Genomic DNA, 26,453 nt, shown 5'->3' with positions numbered 1-26,453 from the left:
CTCCCCTCCCCTCCTAGCCTCCCCGGCGCACAGCCGCCCTCCCCTCGCCCCCCCCAGCCCCAGCCCCAGCCCACCCCCGCCGCCAGCGGAGACGCCCGCTCCGGCTGCCGCTGCGGTTGCGGCTCGGCGCCGCCCCCCGCCTCCCCCGCCGCCTCCCGGGCTCTCCGCGCCGCCGCCGGTGCCGGTGCCGGTGCCGGGGGCGGGCCGGGGGCGGGCCGGGGGCCGCGGCTCGTCCGTCGGTCCCGGCGCGCCGGCTCGGGGGCCGGCTCGGACCATGCACCGCGCTGCCTCCAACCAGCGCTCGGTCTCCTCCTCCTCGGGCTCCTTCCAGCCGCCGCCGCCGCCGCCGCCGCCGCACGCCGCCGACCGGCAGCCCCTCTTCCCGGGGGGCTCCAGCAGCGGCGGCAGCCGGCGGGACTCGGGGTCGAGCTCGAGCTCGGCGCGGGCCCGCCGCCCCCGCAGCCCCCGCAGCAGCCCCGGCGAGGAGGAGGAGGAGGAGGAGGAGGAAGAGGAGGAGGAGGAGGAGGACAGCATCAGCATCAGCAAGCCCCTGGTGCCGCCGCCCGCCGCCCCGCCGCCCGCCGCCGCCTCGCCGCTCCCCAGCAGCAGCAGCAGCAGCGGCAGCAGCGGCAGCAGCAGCGGCAGCAGCAGCAGCAGCGGCAGCCCGGGCCGCGGCATGACGGCGGCGGAGCTGTACGGGGCGGCGGCGGCGGGCGGCGGGGCGGCGGGCGGCGGGGCGGCGGCGGGGGCGCTGCTGGGGCCCGGCGGGGCGGCGGGCGGGCGGCGCTGGGGCTTCCAGGCGCTGTCCCTGGTGCTGCTGCTGGGGCAGGGCGCGCTACTGGACCTCTACCTGATCGCCGTCACCGACCTGTACTGGTGCAGCTGGATCGCCACCGACCTGGTGCTGGCGGCCGGCTGGGGCATCTTCTTCTGCCGCAACAGCCGGGCGCGCCGCCGGGAGCGGCCCCCGCCGCCGCCCCCCCCCGGGCCGCCGCCGCCGCACCCGCTGCTGCTGCACGGCCCCCCCGGCGGCCGCGGGGCCGGGGGGCGCGGGGCCGGGGGCCCCCCCCGCGGCGGAGACTTCGCCTACGCGCACCTGGCCTGGCTCATCTACTCCATCGCCTTCACGCCCAAGGCGGCGCTGATCCTGGGCACCTCCATCCTGGAGCTGATCGAGCTGCGCCTGCCGCTGGGCACCACCGGCTTCCGCATCACCCTGGCGCTCTCCGCCCCGCTGCTCTACTGCCTGCTGCGGGCCATCGGCACCGAGGGCTCCGGGCAGCTGCTGCTGCCCCCGCAGCCGCCGCCACAGCACCGCGCCGCCGCCGCCTTCCTCGCCACCTGCCTCGACCTCCTCGACAGCTTCTCCCTGCTCGAGCTGGTGCTGCAGCCCGGCCGCCCGGCGCCGCTGCCCGCCCCGCTGCGCTACCTCCTCATCGCCGTCTATTTCCTCTGCCTGGCCTCGCCGGTGCTGTGGCTCTACGAGCTCAGCGCCGCCCGGCCGCCCGGAGCCGCCCGCCTCGCCCTGCACCTGCTGCTGCCCGCCGGGCTGCTGGACGCCCCGCTGCTGGCCCTGCGCTGCCTCCTGCTCCTGCGCTACCAGCAGCCGCTCTCCCTCTTCATGCTCAAGAACCTCTTCTTCCTCGCTTGCCGCGGCCTCGAGGCGCTGGAGACCTGCTGCCTCCTGCGGCCTGCCGCCGCCCCAACGCCCGCCAAGTACGGAGTCCCCGCCATGCCCCCCGCCGCCGCCGCCCCGCTGGCCCACGGGCTCTCGGATGCCGACGTGGGTCCCCACGGGTATGTCAACGCCTTGGCGGTCACCGCCCAAGGCTGAGACCCCACCGCTGCCGACAATGCTACCGCTCCTCACCACGAGGCTTCTTCCAGGCCTCCTGCCCCTCCGCGACGCTCGGAGGAGCCCACCCTTTCCCCCGCCAAGACACCGGGTTGCTGCATGACCATCGGGGTCCAGTTTCCCTTTCCTCCCCTCAATGGCAGGGGCCGTTGAATATTTTCCCCCTCGTTTGGGAAATCCTGCTGACTGTGGCGATGGGATGGGAGTGGGGCCCAAACGACAGCCACGCGCCTTTGGGGTGCACGCAGGGCAAAGAAAGCGCTCCCTGGTTCCAGCAGGTCTCCCAGCGCCGCCACCTCTGCTTCAATGCAGAGCCTGAGGGGGTTGGGGAGAAGCAGCAGCCGGGGAGCCTCTGGAAGCAACCTGCTCGTTTCAAGCCTAGGAGACCCTTCCTCCTAGCTGAAAAGTCTACCTCTGTGCTCCAACCTGTCACGTCTTATGTTGACTTCACATGCTGTGGACCAGGTCCGGGGCTCACACCCCATTTCACTACCCCCGAGACATTTATTTCTGGTGAGAACAGGGTTTTACTGCAGCCTACTGCTTATTTCAGACAGCAGCACCCACTCGCTGGGGCTCTCATTTCTCTGTGAATATGCATGTTTACAGGATCAGTGTCGGTTTTCTTTTATGCAGAGTGTAGGGGTTCATTTGATGTAGGCCAGGAAGGCTGGAAAGATTTCCTCCGCCCCCTCTTTCCACGTCTGTTTGAGTGCATGCTGAGCCTGCAGGCTGCCCCTCTCTCAAACCAGGGGCCGGGTGCTGCTCAGGGTGGCCCTGCGCTCGATGCACCTCGCAGCATGGAGAGCAAAGCGCTACAGGAGTCTCTGAGGGGCTCATGAGCCTTGGCGAAAGCCCCCGTACCAGCATCCTGTCCTCCATGTGCATGGCCTTGCGGGGGGGGGGGACAACAGTTAATCATAGGCAACCTCTTGTAGAAACAGAGTTATCTTTGGTTTTAAGCTCCATGGATGTTTGGTGCGGGTTAAGGCCTGCTCTTCCGCCTGGCTCATGCAGCTCCTGAAATCCTGTGTGGAAGCAGGAGCACAGAGGCCACGCTTGGAGGAAGGACTTTGTCCCTCACAGGCTTTTATTTTGTTATCCGGGCAAGGCTGCATGCATTGGAAATATGGCACAGTTTTCTGTCCAGGGCCTTTTTTTCAAGCTGTCCTGATGGCAAGGGGACCACGAGCACAACCAGCTCCTGCACAGGGCCCACAGCAGGCCCGCAGGCCCTGCCCGGAGCTCTGTGCCCATACCCACCCTCTTCCAGGGCTCCAGCTTCAGCAGGACAGAGCCCCAATCCCACCCCCTTCCCCAGAGCAGGACCACCACCACAACCTGTTTACAGCCTTGCCAACTCCCAGCTCCTGCGGGCACAACCGTGGCTGCCGTGGGGCTCTTCCGCCAGCCCTGGGGGCTGGACAAGATGGGGCGACGGCGCTGTCCTGCTCAGAGCTGCAACTAGGAGAGCCGGCTTGCTGCTCTCCCCCTGCCAAACAAAGAGCCGGCAGAGACTGGGCTTAACTTTCCCACCAGTGCTTTATTTTTAACCTGAGCCCTTGGGTGGGCAGTTGTGTGAATTTTGGCCAGTGGCCATCTCTTCTGTAACTTCTTTTTGTCTGGACAATCTTGGTGCTGTGAGTGACTGTGATTGTAAAACTAAGTACTGTAAACTTTTCCTATGTGATGTGAGCTGTGTCTAGGGGATGCTAATTTCCTGGCCAAAGGGGGTGTAGTCACAGGTCTGTTATGGCTGTACAGATACTAGTTTCCTCACACCTTCCTTTCTCGGTGTTAGGCAGGTAACAAAAACTCAGAGCTACAGTACTATTCAAGAGAGAAGGAGATGCTACCCGCACCTAGAAGTACTCCCTGCTTCAGTCAAACAGCTGAATGATAATGATAAAAATATGTGCCCAAAATAGGGTGAAGCAAAAAAAGCTATTCACCCCCAGCTATGTTTTGCTGCTCCTATGATATGGTTTGTGATAGCACCAGAAGTGAGTGAAATCCCTAATACACTGAAGCATAAGCATAGTTGAGACACTAGAAGAATCACAGCAGAATTACTAATGAGTAATTCATGCCCCTTCATAGCGCACAAGCTGCCGTTTCAACAGGGAGTGCCTTTTTTTTTCATTTAAGACATTAGTGAGAAAATTGCATAACAGAAACTTACGTAGCCATGGCATATTCAAACCTTTGACTATATTGAAATTAGAGTTCAAACTTGTCTCCAGATACAAAATTTGCCTGGGACAGATGACACTACAAAACAATGCTTCTATTGTGTCAAGTTCCTCTGTAGTAGTAGTTCTCTATAGCCCCATAGTTTCTAGGTTGTTAGTAAATATGTTGTTTGGAAAGCGTAAAGCTCTTGTAGCAGCTGGCTGTACCAAAGCCTTCCCCTGCAATTAAAAGGGCACCGCTGCTGCTACTTCAATTACTTATTACAGGGAAACATTTAAAGCTCTGCAATGCCCAGTTTATAAGCCTGCTCCACCTTTTGAATTCCCTTCCCTTTGGTAATTGAGCACTTCCATTTACACCCTTCTGCCACAAAATAGATCTGTCTGTAGAAGAAATGCATAGTGGCACTGTCCAAGTGCAAACAATACCTCACCCAATGCACCTTGCACACCTACTGTAGATTCTGCCCAACATTAATTACTGGTCCAGGTCAGTAACACTTTGCTAAGGTTGTGCCACACAAACACATACGTCCCTTGGAGTCCTGTTACAAGGCCTGTAGCAGAACTCAGCTCTTTAGCATTTTGTTGCTGTTTGCTATCCTGGCAAAAGAGATGGCTACTCCCAGAATGAAAAAATGAAATGAAAGATGAAGCCTGTGGCCAGTGCACATTTGGCATCCCCTGGCATTAATCAGAACTTGTATTTTTTAAAAAGCAAGATTGTTAAAATAAAATTAGAAACTTGTGACTGATTTTGCGCTTTTATTCCCTCCTTTGAGTCTTGCTGAGCTTTTCAACTTTATGTTCAGGGACCAACAGATGCATTAGAGTTACTTGCTTTCCTCACATTGGATTGCTAAAATAATGTCTGGATTTTTCCGTCAAACAAACTTCTTGCAAGTGAAACCGAATCCTAAAAGCTGCAACACCATGGGGACTACTTGAGAAGGGAAAGACAAAGGCAAAAAAATCCAGATGACACTTCTGAGCTTCCTACTTAAATGATTTACAGAAGTGAATACCACTTGAAAAGGGCTCATGGGAAAAAAAAATATATTTAAATGCTAATCGCTGCAAGATAAAAAATTTCAAGAACTGGGATCAGCAAGATGACAATTATTTACATAATCTGAGAAATGGGTTCCCACTGGAGAAACACCGAGCTCACAGTTATCACTTGCTGAGCTCCTGCTGGATTAGGTCTTGTGTAGACAGGAAATGAAAGTGGCACCGAGTCTGAACTTTGGATGTGTGTAGAGACTGTCCCTCTCTTTGTTTTTCTAGGCATTTAGCTGCAGAGAAAGCTAGCTCTCTTAACAGCCCTGCCTTGCTGACAAGCCCTGCACAGAAATTACAAACATTCCACTTCTGTAACACCCATTTTGCAGGGACACACACTCCCCTCCCACAAGAAGGTCTGCAGCTGTATTCATAAGCACCTTGCAGGCACGGTTTGGTGTTTGCCAGCTGGTTCAGTTCTGGTTCTGCCTCAGGTTTGTCTCAAATTTCTAGAAGAAACACTAACCTAAGGAATTAGGCAGCATTGAGGACATGAGAGTAGTTAAGTAAATATATCAAAAAGTATTCTTGTTTTTAATTTAAGAAACAAAACACAAGTTATAAACAAATACAATTACAAAATATGCATAATACAATATTGGCTGCAAGTCAAAAGAGCAGATTATTTTCTGAGATCAGACTTTCAAAATCTGAAATAAAAAAAAAAGCTCACAAGATTTGATAAGTAAACATAGACAAGAAGACAACAAGCTTGTCTGAATGCAAGGCAGAAAGGCTTTGTGTTCAAACCATTATCCAGCAGGCTGGACTGCAGAAACTGGTAACAAGTAAGGTAAATGCTTGCCTCGACTAGCCCACTGCCCAGTCAATGCTACGGGGGCCAACGTGCAATTACTTGCAGGGAACAACTCTTTTTAGTGCATCCAGCCCAATCTTTTTGAAAGATTGGGAGTTACCATCACTGCTCCGGGAAGATCAACCCCTTAGTCTATTATTAAGAAGTTTTCACAATGGTTAGCCTGAAATACCCGTGCTTGAGTCTATACCCACACAAGGAACATCTCACTCATTTTCGCTAAGCCACTGCTAACTCCGCTCTCAAACAGTATCTGCTCAAGGTACACATTCGCCTATCCTAGCATCCCAGGGAGCAATACTGGCTCCAGTCCTGTTTAAAATTTTCATTAATGATCTGAAAGATAAGGCAAAGCTTACCCTTGGCAAGTTTACAGATGACACAAAACTGTGAGGAGTGGCTGATATACCAGAAGGTCTTGTTGCCACCCAGAGGGACCTCAACAGGCTGGAGAAGTGGGCCGACAGAAGCTCATTGAGTCCCACGAGGAGAAGTGCAGAGCCCTGCCCCTGGGGAGGAACAGCCCCAGGCACCAGGACACGCTGGGGGCCGCACAGCTGGAAAGCAGCTTGGCAGAAAAGGGCCTGGGGGTCCTGGTGGGCACCAGCTGAACTTGAGCCAGCAACGTGCCCTTGCTGCAAAGAAGGCTAATGGCATCCTGGGCTGCATTAGGCAAAGCATTGCCAACAGGTCAAGCTTCCCTCTACTCAGCACTTGAGAGGCCACACCTTGAGCACTTATCCAGTGCCAGTCTCCTCAGTACAGGAGAGACGTGGACATATTGGAGAGATTCCAATGAAGTGCCACAAAGATGGTCAAGGGCCCTTAGCATCTCCCTTATGACGAGAGTTAGGACTGTTCAGCCTAGAGAAGACTTGGGGGGGATCTTATCAATATACATAAATACCTGAAAGAAGGGTACAAAGAGGACAGAGCCAGGCTCTTTTCATTGGTGCCCAGTGACAGGACAAGAGACAGCAGGCACATACGAAAACAGGAAGTTCCTTCCGAACATCAGGAAACACTTTTTTATTGTGTAGGTGACTGAGCACTGGCACAGGTTGCCCAGAGGTTGTAGAGCCTCCCTTCTTGGAGATATTCAAAAGCTGTCTGAACATGGGACCTGTGCAACCTGCACTAGGTTGCCCTGCTTGAGCAGAGGTGTTGGACCAGAAGACCTCCAGAGGTGCCTTCCAACCTAAACCATTCTGTGATTCTTTAGAGACAGCCCCAATCTAGCTGAAGTTTAAGGCACGGATCTTTAACACAGTATTTACAACAAAATATTTAAAATATTTATTAAGTTGGCAATGCAAAGTTTGCCATCCTATGTAAATCTACTCTCTAACTCCTGGCCTTGATTTCTGTCCAAGTACAATAAAACCAGTACAGTCGTAGGGAGTTCTGAAGGCACAAGTGGATGAACCGCAATAATTTTTCTGCAGTCAGTGAGTGAGGATTCAATACAACACATTTCTCCATGTAAACTGCCTCTGCTCTCACAGTGATGGCTAGTATTTGATGCTTCTCTCCATACAGAGATTAGAAGCAGAGATTGTTGCCCACCTGCCAGGCCATCCTACCTCCTGGCAGCAGACAGGAAGAGCCCACCAAGTCATTTGTAACACCAGGACAAGAATGATGCTGGAAATGCAGTTTCAGCATTGTGTGCGGTACTACCTTCCATCTGTGCATTTCAAATGGAGCAGATCTCAGATAAAGCCTAACAGCCCTCTGAAGACTGGCTCATGTCTATCAGCTCAGCTGGATAACCCCACTCAGAGCTCCGCTGAATGTCCTGGAAAAAAAGCTGCTGCTGGAGGCTCTTTAGACTGTTCAAGACCTCTGAAGAGAGTTCATGAAAGGCCACCTGGTTTTCCCGATCTTCCTCTTCCTCCTCCTCATCCTCCTCCTCCACAAGGTCATCGGGAGGCAAAGGAGAACATCTAGAGATGTAGCCCTGGTCTGACTGGACTGACTGTCTTTGGTCTTTGCACTGGTCATCGAAGACCAACTGGTGCTGCTTGTCAGCCTCCTCTTGGCAGAAAGATGGATCTGAAGGAATGACGTTCTGCTGATAAAAAGAGTACATGAGTCCATTCAGATGGTGCCTCAGTTCACCTGAGAGGTTTGCATGACTCTGGTCATCTCTTGCTAGAACTTCACAGTCATCATGGAGGATGACGTTATTCCTCATTGGAAAACTTGCCTCTAGAAGAGGAACTCCTTCCATGCAGTCCTCGTTACTCAGCACATGATGACCAAGTATATTTTTATCTTCCATGGAAGAGAGAGGCTCCACTACGTGAACTTGAGGGGCCTCATCCATAGGAATGACCATCATCTGAGAAGTTGGATCTCCACACAGATTAAGCTGAGGCTGTAGTTTACAGCCCCTGCTCTCACCTTCATGCATGTGGAGGTTGACGACATAACAGCAGTTAGGGTCAGGCTCCCGTAGGTGCAGCTGCTGTTTCACAATTCCACCTGGTTCGCTTAGCAATGAATCCACCTGGCTCTCTCTGTTTAGGGACTGCAACTCTTCTTCATTATCCAGGCAGATGCTTTCAGCCTCAAACCAGTTTGGGTGCTCCATCTGCCAGTTCCTGAATTTTTGTACCGCTTCTTTCAATTTCCTCCCACTAGGGGTATCAATGTAATTTTCAGCTGTGATTTCCTGGATTCGATGGATGCGCCCAGGTTCAAACTTCTCTAAGTCCTGAATCCGAAAATAAACATCCTCAAACTTGTCCATCAGTTGGTACCTGGATGTGACGTTGAACAGATCAGGTATATCCTTCTCACTACTTATCCCATCAAAATAGCAGACTATATACATTCCAAAACAGGCTGGCTTCTTGAAATCTGGCAAGATCAAATTCAAGGCAGGGGTGAACAGATCTCCCATTGGCTTTTGCTGATCTTGCTTGAGACAAACAGGCACACTCCCAAGCATGGCCTGCCATTTGGCCTGGGTGCCTCGTGAGCATAAGACGATGATCTTTGAAGATAGGTCTTCCATTTCCTTCTTCTGTCGAGTAAGCCAGGGTAACGGCCCCAACTCTGAGATCTGATGATCTTCTAGCAGGTCTAAGGCTACAGCGGTGCCACAGACAGTCATCAGAAACTCGGCAAACTTCAGTACCACATCCACATACAGCAGGTGATCGGCAGAGTACACAATCCAAACTTTTCGAGGCTTTAAGGGTGGCAGAGGAAGGTCAGTAGATGGTACTGCTGAGAGACAGAAAAATATCAATCCCAGCCACATTCTTGAAATTGTAATGATGCAAACCAGTAGCAATCAACACAGGAGGATATTAACAAAAGGTTCTAGCAACTACCAGTTTTGAAGCTATTTTAGTAACATATGCAGGCAACACCTTATTGCGGAACTTTTGTATTAAAGCCCAGACAGTGGAGCTATGATTCATAATAATGCTTGGGTGGTTCATGGAATTTCACCACACAAAAGTAAAACACACTGGCTTCAAGAGGCTTGAAAATATATGTTCCCTGCTAGAGAGCTGAGTGCACCCCAAAACAATCTCCTGTTCCTATTGCTTAAATGATTATCAAGGGTTCTTTTGCCAGTACAGCCTCAGATGTGTCAAAAAACCCCATCACTTTACAAAACAATTATCTCAAATCTGCCAAAGACAGCATTCCAACTTCCATATCCTCTGTCCAATGCTACAGTAGAACCCCTTTTCAGACAACTGCCCAAGACCTCCAGAATATATTACATGCATGTGATAGCACACAAGCAGGACATCTTACCAGTTTGCAAATCACGGTGGCTGCATTTCCCTTGCTGGTGTCCTGGAAGAGAGAGAAAGTCACTGTCAGTTCTGAAAACAAGAAATAAAATTAGCCCCTTCAAATGACAACCCCTTCCAAAGGCTACATTCAAAAACCAAACTCTTTAGCAGCATGGGGATGAAGAAGACATGGGGAGGGAGAAGCCTAATAAGTATATTAAATGAACAAAGACTCTTCTACAGCCAATTTTACTTCACTACATTTTCCCTTGGAGAGAAGAAGGAATGCACACACAACCCATTTTCTCCATCTTCCCCAGATCTGGACAGCCTCTCAAAAAGTACAGAACCTCCAAACATTCTCCTACTTCTCGTTAAAGAGAAGAGGCTTTTTTTTTTTAAGAGAGAGTTTTTTTCTTAAGAGGCTTCTCTAAAGAGGTGACTAAAATGTCCCCAGCTAAATGTTACAGTTAGATTTTATACTAAGAATTTTTCCAAAATATCTCCAATTACTCCTCTCAGGTGAAAGCACAGTTGCGCAACTCACAGTTGTGAGTTGTACAGTTTCCCTACAATAACTGCCCCCATAGTTACAGTACAAAAGACTAGGAATTAGTTCTTAATCACTCAGTTTTCCAGCCTGCACAAAGCATATCTTTGTGACCTATTATTCTTCTTCCACATTCACTGAAAAACATTACTTAAACTCAAAATAGTATGAAAATGAATTTTGCAGAGACTTTGGGGGACAGGGGAAAGACCATGTTCTGGACAAACAGGAAGCTTCTGCCTTGCAAAACTCTTACAAAATGCAGAAGAAAAATAAATGGAGAGGAGATCTGTAGCAATCTGCAGGAAACAAAGGGCTGAACTATGAAGTTTATTTTTCCCCTTATGAGCTCTTAAGCTTTATGAAAACGGAGTATCAGACAGCATAATTCACTGACAGCTTTACTTAACTTGGTGGATGGTATTAGGCTGCTACAAGTCCCACGATATAGAACAGAATAAAGTGTTTACATAGGCATTATTTTAGTGGCAGTACATCAGAATGGCAAGGAAGAAAATAGTAAGAGGAATAATTACGGAAGTAGGAAAAATATTTTTAGCACTGAGTCTTTTGTTTCTAGGTGGTATGAGTCTTACCTGCTCGCTTTTTGGTCATACAAATGACACCTGTTATGACTGATCCCACAAGTAATACACAGATCCCAGTGATACACCAGTAGAGCCATATAATCATATCATCTGTGGTACAAAAAGAGCACTCAGACATTGCTTTATACAAATAATGAATTTCACTCAGGAACAGAAGCTTCTTGAACAGCAGGGGCCAAGGCAGAAGGACCACGGCTTTGCCCAAACCAATGGGTAATCCAGTACTTCACCCTTACAACATACCGCAGGTGGTATGACATCCTGTTTTCATGATGATGCTCTGCACCACAGACTTGCTCCACAAAGAACCATATGTGCAACACATTGAAAACACAAACCAATAACCTTCCTCTGTACACAGCAATCAGTGTTTATCCAGCTTTGACAGGCATGCTGCCCATGTCCTGCCTATTTCACGTAATACATCTTCAAAAAATTTTTATGATTTTAGGTGAAGCATTTTTTTTCAAACTCAGGTATTTTTTCCTTTTTACATCTCTAGCAAAACCAGCACCTTACAGGTCTTGGTGCAGCCAAAAAAAGATGTTAAATCATTATGCATATGATTTATCTTGACATTCATAAAAATGAATATATGCAAGCTATTCTCTCCAAGAGCTGCTTTATATTATGCAAAATTTTTAACACTAAGCAAAGTGACAGATAGTGCTTCCTATTAAGACTCTTCTTGTCAAAAGTGTTTCTCAAAGAATTTTATGCAAGTGAAGTACCTCTGAAAAAAATTGCTCTCAGATTCATGCTGCATAAAAAAATTCATGCTGCATACAAATACTTGCCTTCTTCAAGCATGGCGAAGTAACTCTAACACAATTCATTCTGAACTCAGTGGTACAAGGGGACATTTCCTGCTCATTGGGTCAGGGAGGATCATTTGGTACTCTATATGACAGTAAAAGAGAAGCAAGAGAAGTTTCAGGGTACTGGAGGAGCTTCTTACCTGATGGGTCTGTACCTGCAAAAGATTAGAGTTTCATTAAAAATCCAGCTCTCATCTGTAAAACAATTAGAATCTAATTTAGAGAAAAGAAGTACTCACTTGGAGCTGGTGTACATGGGATGAAAGTAGAGTGTCTCAGGCAGTCTGTGCCACAGTTTGCAAAGAATGGCTGAATCTGCAGTCAAAGTAAATTCAGAATACAGAAGCTATTCTTAAAAGCAATTCTGTTATAACTTGATTTTCCCCTTACCTCTGCAATCCCTGTGTTTTAGCACAGGTACACAGAATTCCCATTTCCACTTCAAAAACAAGATTAATCAAGAATTCTTATGTTATTCACTATACATTAACAAGGCAGTGAGCTCCTGGGGTGGCACACCTGCCATTCCCTGACTTGGCAACCCTACACTAAGAAAGGCCACTATCTACAGAGAAGACATTTATATATAAAAAATAAAATCTTTTTGATAAAATCATTATTTTCCTGATGTAGACAACGGCTAATCTCCAAATCTCAGAACAAAACACTGGACAAAACCGTAACATTCCTAAACTGCACACTGCCTTGCTGAGGAAGGAGGGACATAGGGACAACAGTAAGACCCCACCTGGACTTCATAGTTGCAGCAAGCTTTTAAGTTCTTCTCCATTTTGATTGTGACATTCACTTGTGATTGTAGTTCGCCCTGCAGAAATCAGATGTGAGTTAACAGGTGCAAGAAGAAAATGGGATGAAAGCAGGAAAAAGAAAAGAAGTTGAGATGAAAACATGGAGTGTTACAAAGAAGCATAAATTTCTTTCCTTTTTTTTTTTTTTTTTTTTTTAAAAAGGGAACAACAGACCCACAAAGAATGAAACAGATAAATGGTCTGGCCACCATCACTGCAGGTGTCACATATGACTGATATGGTTACGGAAGTGAGAGAGCAGGCTAAGGCTGCACAGGTAACAGGAAACATAATTAAGTTTATACACTGCATAACTTCAAATATGTTAAGCTTACAGTTTCTTAACAATGTTAATGTCTTAAGTTTTTAAATGTGTAAATGTATGATTATCAAAGTTCCTCATGTGTTTAATTAAAAAAGCTGTCAACACTGATGCCTCTGGACACTTGAACAGAGGACAAGTTGTCCTTGTTACCTGCAAAATAACAAAATAATAAAATGATAATGTAAATACATTCTTTACAATGCTTAGTAGAGATACTCAAAAATGAGGCATATTACTCTCTGCCAGGGAAATGTGCACACAGCAGTACCTGCTTGTGTCAGTAACAACACCACCTATCAGTACATGGAATACGAAAACTTTGAAGTATGGAAGGAATGGAAAGATTAATTAAGCTGAATGCCAGTTTATTTGCCCTCCCCCAATGAAGGGTGGGGACTTGTAACAAATATTCAGTATCCCGCCTCCCTCAGATGCCTGAAAAGGGAGTTTTATGTCAGAAAACTGCATCTACTTTGAGCTTCTCAGCAACACAGGCTGTAAAACCTGCAGGAATTGATTGTCAGTTTAAGTGAAGCACCTGTTACAAATGCTCATTCTTGATCCAACCTCGCTGCTGACAGACTGCTCCATGCATTAGAAAACATATCTTTGAGAACCTCTTTTTCATCTTTTATCCACCAAATTGAAAGAAATTTTCCTTTTCCAAAGGCAAGATGATAATCTGAGAAGAACACCTTGAAAATTGCAGTTCAAGTGCATTCAGTAGATTTTGTACACCTTGGCTCCAACTCCTTGTTTAGCAACTCTTACAGAAATGCTTAAATTACCACAGAAGATATAATTGATATCATTTATAAGGTAATTACCTCTGTGACTTCGCGTGTGATCATTTTACATTTCTTCTCATTCAGGAAACTGGTCACATGAATTTGGTATCGGGTTGACTCCATCCATGGGTTAAAGCTCACAAGCAGAGTCATATCATCTAGACTTTTAGCTTGGATCCTGGGCTCCCACAGGCTGCCTGGAAGTGGTGCAGATATTCCCGTGTTTCTTAACTGTCAGAAGCATTTCAGCAGGGCACTCATGACTACACGACTCAGACAAATTCTTACCTGTCTTTATACACGGGGTGGTTCTTTTCATCAGAGAGTCATTGCAGTCTGCAAGACATAACACCAGTGACCAGTCAGAAACATTGTACTGCCATTTAGGAAAAACACCCATTTTCTTATCAGAAGCCAGACACCTAATTGAGCCTTCCTTGATGAGTAGACCTTTGTTTCAAAGCAGTAGAAAAATTCTACAGCAGAATAATATCAGTTTCCAATGTATAAACTAGCCCCTCCACTGATTTTTTTTCCTAAATAGAGATATTAATAAGAAAAGTCTAAAAACATGCAGTATTTATTAAGACAGTAATATTTGACAAGCCCTGCTGATAGAAGACTTGTACAGAGAAAGTCACAGTGGAATGAAAACTTCATACTGAACTCTGGACCCTGAGTGTTGCAGCCATAGTTTCCTCTAAAAAGCATTCTGCCTCAGGAAAACCATGAAGTTGGAGTCTTTCTTGATCCCAAAATACTTTTCCACATTTACAATTCTGAGCTTAATTTAGCAGATTGGCCCTGCTCTTCGGGACCTTTTTCAGATTCAAATCTGGAGTCACACATTCAACATTTAGCAATGTGGGATTTACAAGTCTAAACTTAAACTGTGTCTCTCCTCCAGGGCTTGGACACAAAGGAAAAGAAAGAACTCCCTGCAATGGCTTGCTTAAACAGTTGAAAGAAAACATTACAGATCTTAGTTTCCAACTTTCAAGTTCATGCCCCTGTAATTCACAGGTAAGCACTAGCCAGCAAAGCTCCCTGCCACTGCTGACCTTGACACAATGCATTAGGTTTCTGAGGAGCAGCACAGGACAAAACCAGAAAGCTCAGTATGACCATGTATGATAAAATACAGGATGGCTGAAAATTGAGTGCCCCCTTCTCCTTTTCCAGCTGACACCGACTGACACACCACATATACTGTCATTTTATAATGAAGTCATGTTGTCAACTATAAGCAAGAAGAAAATTATGAAACATTTTTTAAGCTGTATATTGAATGTATTGATAAAGTAGTCAGTGCAGCCAGAGAGCACTGCAGATGCTCAGCATCTTCAGGGAAAACAAGGTCTTCTTTAGTTACAAGAAAATTTTCATATACACAAGAAAGGGTCAGGCAGTCAGCTCTACCAAGTTTCTCAGTAAGTCATGCCCAATTGTGCCTTTGAAGTCAAAATTCACGTGCCTAAAAACTGGTATTAGGAGCCAAATTTAACTTATTCTTATTTGGACATTTTGGTCTGTACTTCCAGTTTCTACAAGCAGAGGGGCAAGTCTGAAAGATTTAAAATTAAATAAAAGCAGTGATGATAGTCTGCAGAGAACATGAGAGATTAGTCTACAGCCCTACTCACGTAGGCCAAATATCTTTGTACCTTTTCAGTAACAAAATTCAGGAGATGTAACCTATCTTCAATGAGCCCTTCAACGTGGCACCTGTACTAGTTTTCAGGTTTACTTACGACTTTCTGTTTAGACATAGCTGTAGCAGAAATCTTAATGAGCTACAAACACAATGTCTCAATTCAGAGCCTCAAGTCCACGGCTTTGTCTAGCTTTCTATAGAGCGTAACACATTTTTTATAGCAGTATCTTCCATGCAGGAACTACTGTCAAACAGAATCAAAATGTCTTGTCTTCACAGTATTGTCCTTCCATGTGCACCTTATTCCAAGTAGAGATTTGACAAACTGCTGGACACAGGATCCCAGAAAAAAAAAAGGACAGTCTTGTAGCCCAAATGATACATGCACTTTGGATATAAAACAAAGGAGCATTGTAGAAATATTAACACCACAGACATTCAAAACAGCAGCATTCAGAAAGGACACCAAGTTCTTATAACATTATCACCTTATTACCAAACTTGCTCACAGTTCATGGGCTTGGTCTGGAAAAAAACAGGTCCATAAACTATCAAACAAAGCCCTAAGTTCAAGGCCCGGGAAAACTAGAGCATCTCTTACCAGGCATTGTGAGAGATGTGGACTTGCAATTGTAGTCTCCATCTACGCTCAATTTGGGCAGGTGGTAGACAGTCACTTGATAAGTTTGGCCGGGTTCCACCTCAAAACGGTTAAAAGTGAAATTCCACTGAAAACAAAACACATTCAAGGATGTAAATTGAGAATGCTGCGCTATCAAGGCACCGAAATTAACAGCTGAGGGGTACAGTCCCATCGTGTTGCCTCATCTTATATGATCTTTTTTCTAAAGCTTGACTGTAAGAAAAAAAAAAAAGAAAAGGAACTGAAATTCATTAAATGTACCAGTCCTCTGGTCTGTCTCAAATTCTTGTGTTTGGAATGAGGAGGGGAAAAAAAAAAAAAGCAAACAGCTATCTCTTGGGATCCCTGAGCTGATACAAGGGTCTCATGCCAAATAACTTTGTGCAGTTCCCATTGAACTACATTCTGAATTGATGTAAGGAGATTAGGCTAGAATATGCAGTTTTGAGACTAAAAGTTTAGTCCTGTATAAATCTTGCCGTGCTGTGCAAGTGCTAAGCATTTAGAATTGCACTTGCACATGCACTGTTCTGTACTTGGCCTTTCCATATATATATATTGTTAAATTTATATTGTTTTCCATGTATCAGCAGTGCTGTGCAAATTCTGGGAGAGGCAATGGCTCCATTGGGTAAGCCAACCTTCATCCACTTCTGGGTGGTAAAGACCCAGCTCCAAATTCCTCTTGTTCATAAGGGGAGCTGTGGATGCTCAGCACTTTCCTAAGCATCCATAAATCCTTCCAGCTTATGCTCTCTCCCTAAAGAGAGCATAAGCTGGAAGGACCAGGTTGGCACTTACTCCACAGCAAGAGAGTACATGAGAGAGAGGATAGTAAAAGGAAAGACCGAGTTACAGAGGCTGTTAAGTGTCATGATGATTAAGCAGAACACAAAAACTGCCACAATCGTTTGCTTTAAGCAACACCTAGAACAGGCACCGAGAGCAACAATACTTAAACCCTGAGAATGGTAAAAGTAAAAGAGAAACCAAGGTAAGCAGGCAGATTGTACATTGTTACATGCAAGCATAAAACAAACTGGAAATGAAACCAGGTCTCAAGGCCAATATCCTGATCGTTACATCAGCTCTTCTGACTAACCAGCCTGTACTTAATGGAAAAAACAAAAGGTAGCCTTGCTATAAAATAGGGAAAGCAGAACCAAACCCCTGGACTAGAATAAGTAGTTTGAGGTCCTTGGCACTCACCCGGCCTCCATCCGGACGGACCTGAAGTGGCAATTTGTTCTGAAACTCAAACTGGGCGCAGATCTGTTGATTGCTGCTCACTTGCATCACAGCCAGCTCTGCCCCTCGGAGGTACCGGATGCTAGCTGCAGGCACAGGGCAGAGAGAGAAGTTTTCCTTTTCCTGTCAGCTGCACATGTACAGGTTGCAACCCCCACAGAGACCACCACCGTGCTTACTCTTGTCACAGTCTGACTCCTTTTGAAGCGCTGGGAACCCCAACACAGAGATAACTGGCCATGAAAACAGCGAGTGTGCAGGGCTGACTGACACCACTGCTGGTGACTAACACCACTACAGGTTGTCCTGCACAGCAAGAGCTCCACCCTGTCAAACAAAGGGACAGAGCAGAAAGCAACTGTATCTTCCAGATGTTCTGGCAGTTCACAGGTTTGGTGCCCTGTTTAGCTCTGCCTGTCAATACTGCTTTACACAGTTTTGGCACCAGAGCAAATATTGGGATTGTTTGTACCAAATAAAACAATGAGAAAGTTCATAACCATGGCTACTTCAACTGATAGCGTTACCTGAGTCATTCCTGCTTCTGTGCTACTACAGCTATACTGAGATAACTCTATACCGCCCTCAGACATAGGTCCTGCAGAAGCAGGAAACAAATGTGCTTAATTCTGTCTTGAATCAGTGCAAAAATTATGGATGAGAGCACGCAAGCACAACACCATAAACAAAAAAGCATCAAATTTATTTGGAGAGTAAGAAAACTTGACCAACTGGTACTTGTTAAGCCTCCAGTAAGACAATTAATCCTTTACCAAGACACATGCATATAGGAAATTTAGAAGTTACAAGGACTAGATTGCCCTAAATGGGAGGCACTTGCACTGGGTTAACAGCACATAAACTACTACAGGCATGCTCTCAAATTAATTGTCATTTGTTCAGTTTGTAGATGTAATTCAACTGCATGAGAATGCTGCAGTCGCTATTATTGCCTTGAAAGGGCACAGCTTGCACTGCAAACCTCCTTTTTCCCCTTACTACTGTGGGAAAGGTACATGCTGTTCTTCATTTTGTTTTTATCAGCCCTTCCCATTTTAAACGTCATTATCCCACATGCATGGGAACATTTTCAATTCTTGAATACCCAGCATACTCAAAGCTCAGATTCAGTCTTCAAAACAAAACACAACCAAAAACAAAAACAAAACCACTCCTCAAACGAAACCAAAACAAATCAAAGCAGCCAAACACCCAAATTTCAAAGTTGTCCTTCCACAACTGGACCAGTGAAAGTTTTCACATCACAGTTCTCCTCCCTGTCCTTACTAGACCGCACCTCATTGCTCTGCTCCACATCCCACAGCCACCTCTTACCATCGGTGGCCACTTTCCACTCTATCCGAAGCACGGGGAGCAGCTCTCCATCCGTCTGACGGAAAACTTCAGAGGAGACGCGAAGACTGCTCGGGGCAGAAGGTGTCCAGGTCTGATTCTGCAGCCAGCTTCTTTCTATGCAGGTACCTGCCCAGCAAGCAAAAGCTGTTATTCAGAGCAGGGCAGAGGGAAGCCTGCTTAATTGCAGTTATTGTCTGCCCTTTTGGTGAGGGCAACACGGAGGGCAAATCTGCATGACAGACTGCTTCACTGCTCAAAAAAGTAGTTTTCAGCATGCAAATACTTTATAAATTACCTGTAATATTCTGAACTCAGTATCTCCTGCAGCAAGTCAATATCTCGTTGCTAAAACAGATCTGTGTTAGAAGACCAGTGCTAATTTCAAGCCTTCCAATGATAATGTCAGATGCCCAAGCAGTTTTTAAAACAACGTAATTAATTTTTAGAACCTTCCAGTGACTGCTCGTTACACCTCGCCTAAACTAATGAGCCCGCTGGACAGAAAAATGATTTATGTCCGTCTGTACAGTACTAGGGAAAACAGGTCCCGTAATCTCATCAGAAATCAGGTATGACAGGCATTAGACACGATCTACTTAGACTTTTGTCAGACATTTCACTTATTACCAGAGCACATTAAAAATAGCTCTGCTGAGTATCAGTGAAGCACAAACACAGAAAGAACCAGGCTGACAAACCAAGGAGGAGTTGCAAGTGGGAAACCATTACTGTTTGGATGTTTTAAATAGCTCTGTGGAGGCGAGCGTAGGCCCAACGGTATGCATTTTTCTAAAAAAAAGATTTAAAAAATAAATAAATCTAGAAATAAATATCAGATGCTCCATTATTAGGTATTTGATAACTGTCAGGGTGGGAGAGGGGCAGAACTGTCAATAAAAACATATCTGCGTCATTTGGTATACAGGACCATTCAGACAAAACACTTCCTGGTGTACATCTGAGCACATGTAGGGTAGGCCACACCTACCTAACAAGAATTTATAACAGTATTTAGTTATAACAGTACTGCTGAAAGACTAGCAGAAGAGCTACTGAGCATGAGCTGTGCCGTGTAGTCTATGAATCATACGAACAGGCAAGTGTCATCACTGAATATATCAAAAAAGAAAAAAGGTAAGAGGTGAAATGATTATAGAGGCTTTGCAGAGCTCAGTATGTAATTCTTTAGCTATTTCGTGCATCCACACAAACACTAAACCTTCTCATGACAGCCTGGCTTTAGGCTAAGGAAATAGACAATCCTCACACGCTCATTTTACCAAAGAAGATCTAGAGAAAACCTGTTAAAATTGAAGTACCTTATGGAGAAGTATGTTAAGCACTAACAAATCTTTTCCCTACAGGAAAAAAAACATAATATGAATGAAGAGACAGAATTTAAACCAAATCCTCAAATAAGGCAGCATTTTAATGGTGGAACTGCAGTTTGGCTTCGCTGTTGCCAAGCTGTATTCTTACATCTAGCTGCCAATGGGAAATATGACCCAACTCGATCCCACCCAACCTCTCTCCTGCCTAAAACATTAAAATCTGGTTATTTTCAGCAGTCAGCTCCCTGGTCTGGAATGCCAAGCATGGCTCCAGAAATACGCGTGCCAATACCAGAACACCAAGGAGTTCTGCCGCGCCCCCAGATGCCTCCACATACCTAATGGAGGAATGCTGAACAGGCTCTTTTTTTTTTTTTTTTTTTTTTTTAACATTAACAGAAAAAATATAGTGAAGTGTATCAGGTCTGTGCTATTGGTAAAACTTGACCCCTTATGCCTGGTATGTCCGCTGACACCTGCGTTCAGGAGGACCTACAATAACTCCTTTCCTTTTCCAATTCACTGTGCTCCATGCCTGACGATTTACTCATTGCTCTCAGTTGCACTCCTTTACACCCCCTTTTCATTTGAGTTCATACCTTACCTTTTCATCAAGTACTAACATACATGTAGTAGTTTGTAATGAACATATACTGACAAATTTGTCCTAAAATTCCCATTTCTTTACAAACGGACCGTCCTTCTTTTAAATACAAACTAAATGAATTGGGTTGTATGTTTTCCACACACCCCAACCGTACCCTGGAAAAGAGACTGAACTTCCCATTCTTCTTTTAGCTGGAGCTGACCATGGATCAAACTGAAAACTCCCAAAGCCAGGCACGACAGCAGTGCTGTTGCACGACAGCGACAGAGTCACTTTATATCTCCCCAACTTCAGTAGAAAGAGCTTGCTGTATGAACCCAGGCAAAAGAAAGAAAAAAGCATGATCTGATAAGAAGACATTAACAAAGAAAAATCATAACTTACTATTTTCTACGAGGCAGTTTAAATCCTGTTGGGGAAAAAAACAAACAGGAATATTACTCGCAGAATAGAGACTGGGTTGACAATAATTTGCTTCTGTTCGGTGGCAGAAACAATTTAATAGCAACACTCCCTCTCAAACCTTGAGCAAAAGCTGGCAGATGTGGCATTAAGGTCCTGGTGCTTACAAAACAAGTGTGCCACCCAACCAGCCAACTCCCCCTGCTCCCCAGGCGTCAGCAGGTCCCATGCAGAGCCCCCGCCTTCTCCTGCCCCATCTGGGCTCACAGCCTGCTGCAGGACCCCCAGGACAAGTGGCACTGACAGCCCTGCAACCATGCCCTGCGTTGGGCGGAGGAGCTGCCGTGTAACCAAGAGCAGAGAGCATCTGCGTGCTTGCTGTCGGCCTGTGAGAAACACATGGGGAATGTGACTGGTTTTGTCGTGTTCAAAAGGTCACAGCAGCCACAGCCAACCCGATAATTTGAATATCAGGTACCAGGTTGGTCTGAACTGTACTCTTTCAATTACACCCCACTTAACCATTGCGGAGAAATCCTCCATCGAGCATTTATATCCTGAAGCACTGAAAAACAGGTTATGCATATTTAACAGAAATTAAGAGTCGCAGCCTCTGCCTTCCCAAGTAGCTGTCACACGTGATGAGGCTGTGCTTTCCTGGAAATGGATAAACATCTGCCTGCCAGGGGAAACTTGTGAACAAAGTCCTTATTTTGCTTTGCTTGCTTTGATTTACCAGTTAATCTGTCTTTATCTCAGCCCAGGATTTTTCTTGCTGTAACCCTCTGACTGTCCCCCATCCTGCTGTGGGGCTGAGCGGCTACCCAGGGCGAGCCCACGGCAGGCGACAAAAATAATGGGCTACTAGCCATGTTTTTTTGTTTGTAACTTAATGACTTCTGTTAAAAACTGATAATATTCAGTCATTTTGTCCTTCTGCTGTTTCAGTTATCAGCAGTTATTGTAAACTGCACCACGATACGGCCCTTACATAAATGATGAGGCATTATTTGCCTGGAGGGCAGCAGTATCTGCTTTCATCTGTGTGTCAGTGTCTCTGTTTATTAGCAGACAAGACAAATAACCGAGCAACAGTTACAATTCCTGCTTTTTGTTTCATTATCAATGTGAATACTGAACCAGCACAGCACACCAGTGGATTCTCTCTCCCTCCAGGTGTATTGTTCCAGGTGGGGTGTTTGCAGTGATGTTCCCAGCATAGATGAGACTCTTTCCTATCTGGCCACATCTGCCACCAGAGGTGGAAAGGATCCTCCCTCCACAGGGCAGCTTGCACCAGTTCAGCTGTTAGCCCACTCCCTTCCCAATCCCCAAAGCCTCACAGGGGCGACCCAACGACTCCAAACACCTAGAAGAATAATTAATCCAGCCAGGAGGTCCTCGCCGTTGGCATAAGGAAACCGAGCGAACAGAAGATGAAGCGACAGTGCAGACACAACTTTACACTAGAAAATGTAACTCCAGAGAATGGCAGCCAGAAAACAGGAAGGAACTAAAGACAAAGACAAGCCTGTTTTGCAGTAAAATAAGTCAGTTACCTCTAGATTTGCACTGGCTACCTCCTTAGCGCTGGGGAGAATATTGCTGACTTTCCCTTGTAAAGGTCCACCCGACCCACTATCTGATGCACTAGCTCATTTAGGCTGCATTAACAAAGCTGTGGTCAGCAGAAACAATTAACCTAGTTTCCCTCCTTGAGCAAACACAAATTTAGATGATACAACAGAAATCAAGTTGCAGTGGTGATTTTCTGCTCGCCCACGTAGAAGTGGAAGCATGTCAGAAGCATTGACAGAGTCGAGACGTGTGCCAGGCCGCACACAACAGACAGGCGAGCTAATGGGAAGAAAGGGAACAACAAATGCAGAGCTCTGCATAAAAGCTGAAGATAAAGCCCACAGTCACACAGCGTGCTTGCTGTGCACGTTGTTACAGAAGAGGCCTGAAGCGAGATGTTCTCTTCTCAACATTTTCTTATTGTCTTTCAGGCCCGACAAGCAAAGCTACAGACATAAGTATGAGAGCAAGAAGGTTGTGAGGCTGAAACTATTACTGGTAGAAAAGGACAGGCACAGTCAACTCCTCTCAGTTACTTGTCTTGTTTCCACAGAAAGCTAAACAGTTGTTTTGTTTACTTTTTGAAGCCTTTTTCTTCTTTTTGACGTTAGAGAAGAACAGGCCATATGTCGTAGAGATCATACGAATGTGGAAAAAAAAAAAGAAACCGATTAACAGCACCACGTCATAACAATTCAATTAAATTAATTGGAGGCCAAGATTTCCCAGCAGGATGCTGTGGTAACTAGCAAGAAACTGAAGCAAGCTGGGCAGGCATCCAATTTTCCTTTAAAGAGCAACTGCTGAATGGGAAGGGCTCCAGCTTCCCAAAATCTGCCTCTCACCTAGGAGCCATTCTGCGTATCTCCCGAGGCTTGGCTGATATGAAGTTTACTGAAGTTTCCTTGTCCGGATTGATCGGTTCAAAGAAGCAGAGATCAATAGGACATGAACACATTATATTAATAATTACTGGAAAATGATTTGTTTAAGGCAACCATCTTCTGCAAAAATGGTTTGTGGCTTTTTTGTTTATTTGCTTTGTTGTTGTTTAGTTTAGAAACTATGGAGAAAAATGCCCTCTCGTACATGTTCTCAGCAAAATAAAAACCAAACTCAAAAGTTGAAGTTCCTTCACAAAAAAATATAAATAAATAGGGTTTTCTTTGTCATGTTTTGGTAACTTTGATCACTAATCTTTTTTTACGCCACGAAGTCCAGAAATATTTGAAAGTTTGCAAAAATGGACCAGGAAAAGTCTTTCACACATATATCACCACCACTCATCTTCGTGAAAGATGCTGCATCCATTCTTCTCTAGACTAGTAGTGAATACCCACCAAGCCAGCAATACCGACTTCCAAGACCAAAGCAGGCACACACCTCGCCAAACCCTTGAAGCTGGCGGGGCTGTTACAAACACGGCATCCCTCTGGGACGTGAGGCATGCCCCGTCAGGAAGCGGTTACAGCCCAGTGGCTGAGCACCGTGATTAAACACTTCACAGTGAACAACCAGATGGGTATTTAAGTGTGGGTTGATCTTCCCTGTGCCTACCAAGAAAACCCAGCCCCTCCTCCCTGGAGATGACACATCCAAGTAACAGTTACTGGAAAGAGCTGGGTTTGCAACTGTGTTATTCAGCCTTACGGCTTGGCAGGTTTGATGGAGCAGTAGTGAATAAGGCCCATTAAGGTCATTTGCTGGTGTTTTAATAAGATGAGCTCCTGCTAACGAACACTTTGTTTTACTTTTGTTACAATTACAGGTGTCTACTGATACAGACACGGCACTTTCACTCCTCAGCTCCGAAACAGCCTCTGCCACATCAGAGTTTGGCTTGAAAACCGCTGCTGCTTGCCCTGACCTACCCCGAGGCAGCGGGAGCAGGAGGGAGCGGTCTCACCGCCCCTCGCCACAGCCACCCGGAGGGGGCCCAGAGCCTCCCCGGGTGGGGCGCAACCGTCGGAAAGGGAAGGGGAAACGGCTCTCAGCTGTCGCAACTTGGGCCGATCACACTCTTTCCAATGTGTGTCTGCAGCTGTGCTGGTCCTTTCAAAGAAGCTGCTAGAGGGTTTCTTTCTGAGCCGACACATTTCTCACACGCCCGCCTGCATTTTGGAAGGCGGCCTGTTGAAATAACGAGCACAGCAGCTGGCTGACATCGCCACTGATCTGCGAGCGCACCCTGAGCGTGGGGCACCGTGTTTCCTCAGTGAAAGCTGGTGATGTACTGGTGAACTCCTCCCTGAGTTACAGTGGTTAACGTTCCCTTTAAAAGGGAAAGAAACACAGCCAGGAAGAGAGTGTCAGTCAAAGCCCAAGCACCAGGGACTCGCAGGAACTCCACGACGTGCGACTGACAGGCTCCGTGTGACGAACAGTGTTTGGGATACCCACTGTTGTGTTAAATGCCTAAGCAATTTTGTAATATCCTCTTTCCCCTTTGCTAAGATCTTGCACTTGGTAATTTCACAACACCCAGCCTTAAGTAAAATTGCAGAAGTGGAACACATTCTGGAGGCGTTTTTAAATAGGAGTGAAAGCAGCACTGGGGAGGTCAGGTAAAACCAGCATAAGTACGTGGCCCAGCTTTAGGGGAGTGGACAGAGTAGACAAAGGATAGGAAACGTGTACAGGAAAAGGTTGTAGAAAAAGAGTGTCACAGTTTAGGAGGGGTCTTGGCCTCTTGCAAGGACAGGCAGACGGCACAGGACACGCTTGTCAGCTCAGCACCCTGTGGGTCAGAGCTCACCAGGAAGGGAGGTACTTCTCTGGCACACTGCCCGACAGCAGTAGTGCCCTAGGCTTCACCCCGTCACATACGTACGGGACTCTGAAGCGGGAGATGTGCCAGCTGGGATTCGTCTGTGCTCCTAAGCATCACATTTCCTTCACGCAGCTGGCCACGCACACCCCGATTTCACACAGGGGGAAATTCCTTTCTCAGGAGAGCTAGGAGTGCTTCCAAGAAGCGAAAGCAGGCGGACTGTGCTACACGAAGCACACCACTTCAGTGCTCGTTTACAGCTCCACCACCCCACAGCGAACAAACACTTTGGGTTACACACACGCGCGCAGCCACAGCTGAGCGGTGCCCCCCGCACTGCTGGCAGCGCGCCGTGACACGGGAGGCTGTCCAGCCTGGGAGAGAGCTGCTTGTTGTCCAGTCCTTACGTACGCACTGCTACTGTTAGCAGGGAAAAAATGGAAAAAAAGGCAAAGGCAGACCTTCCCCTCTTGTACGAACTCTTCACGGGCACCGTAGCTAAAAGGGAAGAAATAAAACCAGAAGAGCAACGAGCTGTGCTTGCAGCCAGCTCGGTGGGCTCACTCCCCACGCCAACGCCTCCCCGGCTCCCCTCTCGCCCCGCAGCGCCTCCTCCTGCCTGCCGGGGGGCAGCAGCACCGGGGGCCGCCCCGCGCCCTCTCCCGCTGCCCGGCGGCGCCCCGCAGCCCCGCTCGGAGCCCGCCGCGCCCGGCCCCGCCGAGCCCCGGCCGCTCGCCGCGGAGGCGGCCCCGGCGCCTCGCCCCGGCCCCTCGGTGCCGCGCGGGGCCTTGCCCCGGCCCCCCGGCGCTTACCGGCTGGGAGCAGCTGAAGGGCGGCGCGGCGGCGCCCAGCAGCAGGCGCAGCGCGGCGGCCGCCGGGAGGACGAGGAGCAGCAGCAGCAGCAGGAGGAGCGGCGGCCCCGCACCCGCCATGGCCCCGCCGCCACGGCCTCGGGGCTTCCGGGCTCCGACCTGGGCGCGGGGCGGGGCCGGCCCTCACCTGAGGAGGGGCCGCGGCGGCGGGGCGGGGCGCTGGGACGGCCGGGGAGCCCCGCAGCCGGCCCCGCAGCACGCCCCGTGCCGCCCCCGGCCGCGGGGAGCTCGCCTCGTTCTGCTTCGCGGCCCCCGCGGGGCTCTCGCACACAACCCGAGCCCGGCCCGACCCGTGTACCTGGACCAAGTACTCTCTGATTTACAGTGCTCTGGCAGGAAATGCAGCGCTCAGCCGGCACTACAACGTTATTGCTTGATAACCGTGTTGTGAGAGCAAATGTAGTCAA

The 26,453-nt window shown here is 47.5% G+C and overlaps 2 protein-coding genes across 5 annotated transcripts; one reads left to right on the top strand and one right to left on the bottom strand.

Annotated features, from left to right (window-relative positions):
• The first annotated feature begins 274 nt into the window (after positions 1-274).
• TMEM121B (transmembrane protein 121B) lies at positions 275-4,739 on the top strand. Its single transcript, XM_040545252.1, has 2 exons — positions 275-423; positions 790-4,739. The coding sequence occupies exons 1-2, from the start codon at positions 275-277 to the stop codon at positions 1,832-1,834; spliced, it is 1,194 nt and encodes a 397-aa protein (XP_040401186.1). The 3' UTR covers positions 1,835-4,739.
• An 872-nt stretch (positions 4,740-5,611) lies between these two features.
• On the bottom strand, positions 5,612-26,181 carry IL17RA (interleukin 17 receptor A). Of its 4 annotated transcripts, none has more exons than XM_040562723.1 (13): positions 25,987-26,180; positions 20,809-20,833; positions 18,466-18,612; positions 17,092-17,216; positions 15,841-15,967; positions 13,874-13,921; positions 13,625-13,782; positions 12,412-12,489; positions 11,903-11,978; positions 11,804-11,818; positions 10,834-10,935; positions 9,707-9,748; positions 5,612-9,163 (listed from the first exon to the last, which is right to left on the bottom strand). In XM_040562723.1, the coding sequence occupies exons 1-13, from the start codon at positions 26,104-26,106 to the stop codon at positions 7,650-7,652; spliced, it is 2,577 nt and encodes an 858-aa protein (XP_040418657.1). In that variant the 5' UTR covers positions 26,107-26,180; the 3' UTR covers positions 5,612-7,649. The 4 variants fall into 4 exon arrangements, with proteins under 4 accessions (XP_040418657.1, XP_040418658.1, XP_040418659.1 ...); XM_040562724.1 differs by having other exon boundaries at positions 5,612-9,160; XM_040562725.1 differs by lacking the exon at positions 10,834-10,935 and having other exon boundaries at positions 25,987-26,181.
• Positions 26,182-26,453: the final 272 nt, after the last annotated feature.

Source organism: Cygnus olor, chromosome 1 (genome assembly GCF_009769625.2).
Source record: "Cygnus olor isolate bCygOlo1 chromosome 1, bCygOlo1.pri.v2, whole genome shotgun sequence".
NCBI classification, from domain to species: Eukaryota; Metazoa; Chordata; class Aves; order Anseriformes; family Anatidae; genus Cygnus; species Cygnus olor.
This window is presented reverse-complemented; position numbering and strand designations above follow the sequence as displayed.

Excerpts from the sequence above, each read along its gene's own strand:
- TMEM121B (XM_040545252.1), top strand. The coding sequence starts at position 275 with ATGCACCGCGCTGCCTCCAACCAGCGCTCGGTCTCCTCCTCCTCGGGC. Across the intron at positions 424-789 it reads GGCAGCCGGCGGGACTCGGG|GGGCTTCCAGGCGCTGTCCC; the intron begins GTCGAGCTCGAG and ends CGGGCGGCGCTG.
- IL17RA (XM_040562723.1), bottom strand. The coding sequence starts at position 26,106 with ATGGCGGGTGCGGGGCCGCCGCTCCTCCTGCTGCTGCTGCTGCTCCTC. Across the intron at positions 13,922-15,840 it reads CACATCTCTCACAATGCCTG|ACTGCAATGACTCTCTGATG; the intron begins GTAAGAGATGCT and ends TATGTCTTGCAG. Across the intron at positions 9,749-10,833 it reads TATGACCAAAAAGCGAGCAG|GACACCAGCAAGGGAAATGC; the intron begins GTAAGACTCATA and ends TCTCTCTTCCAG.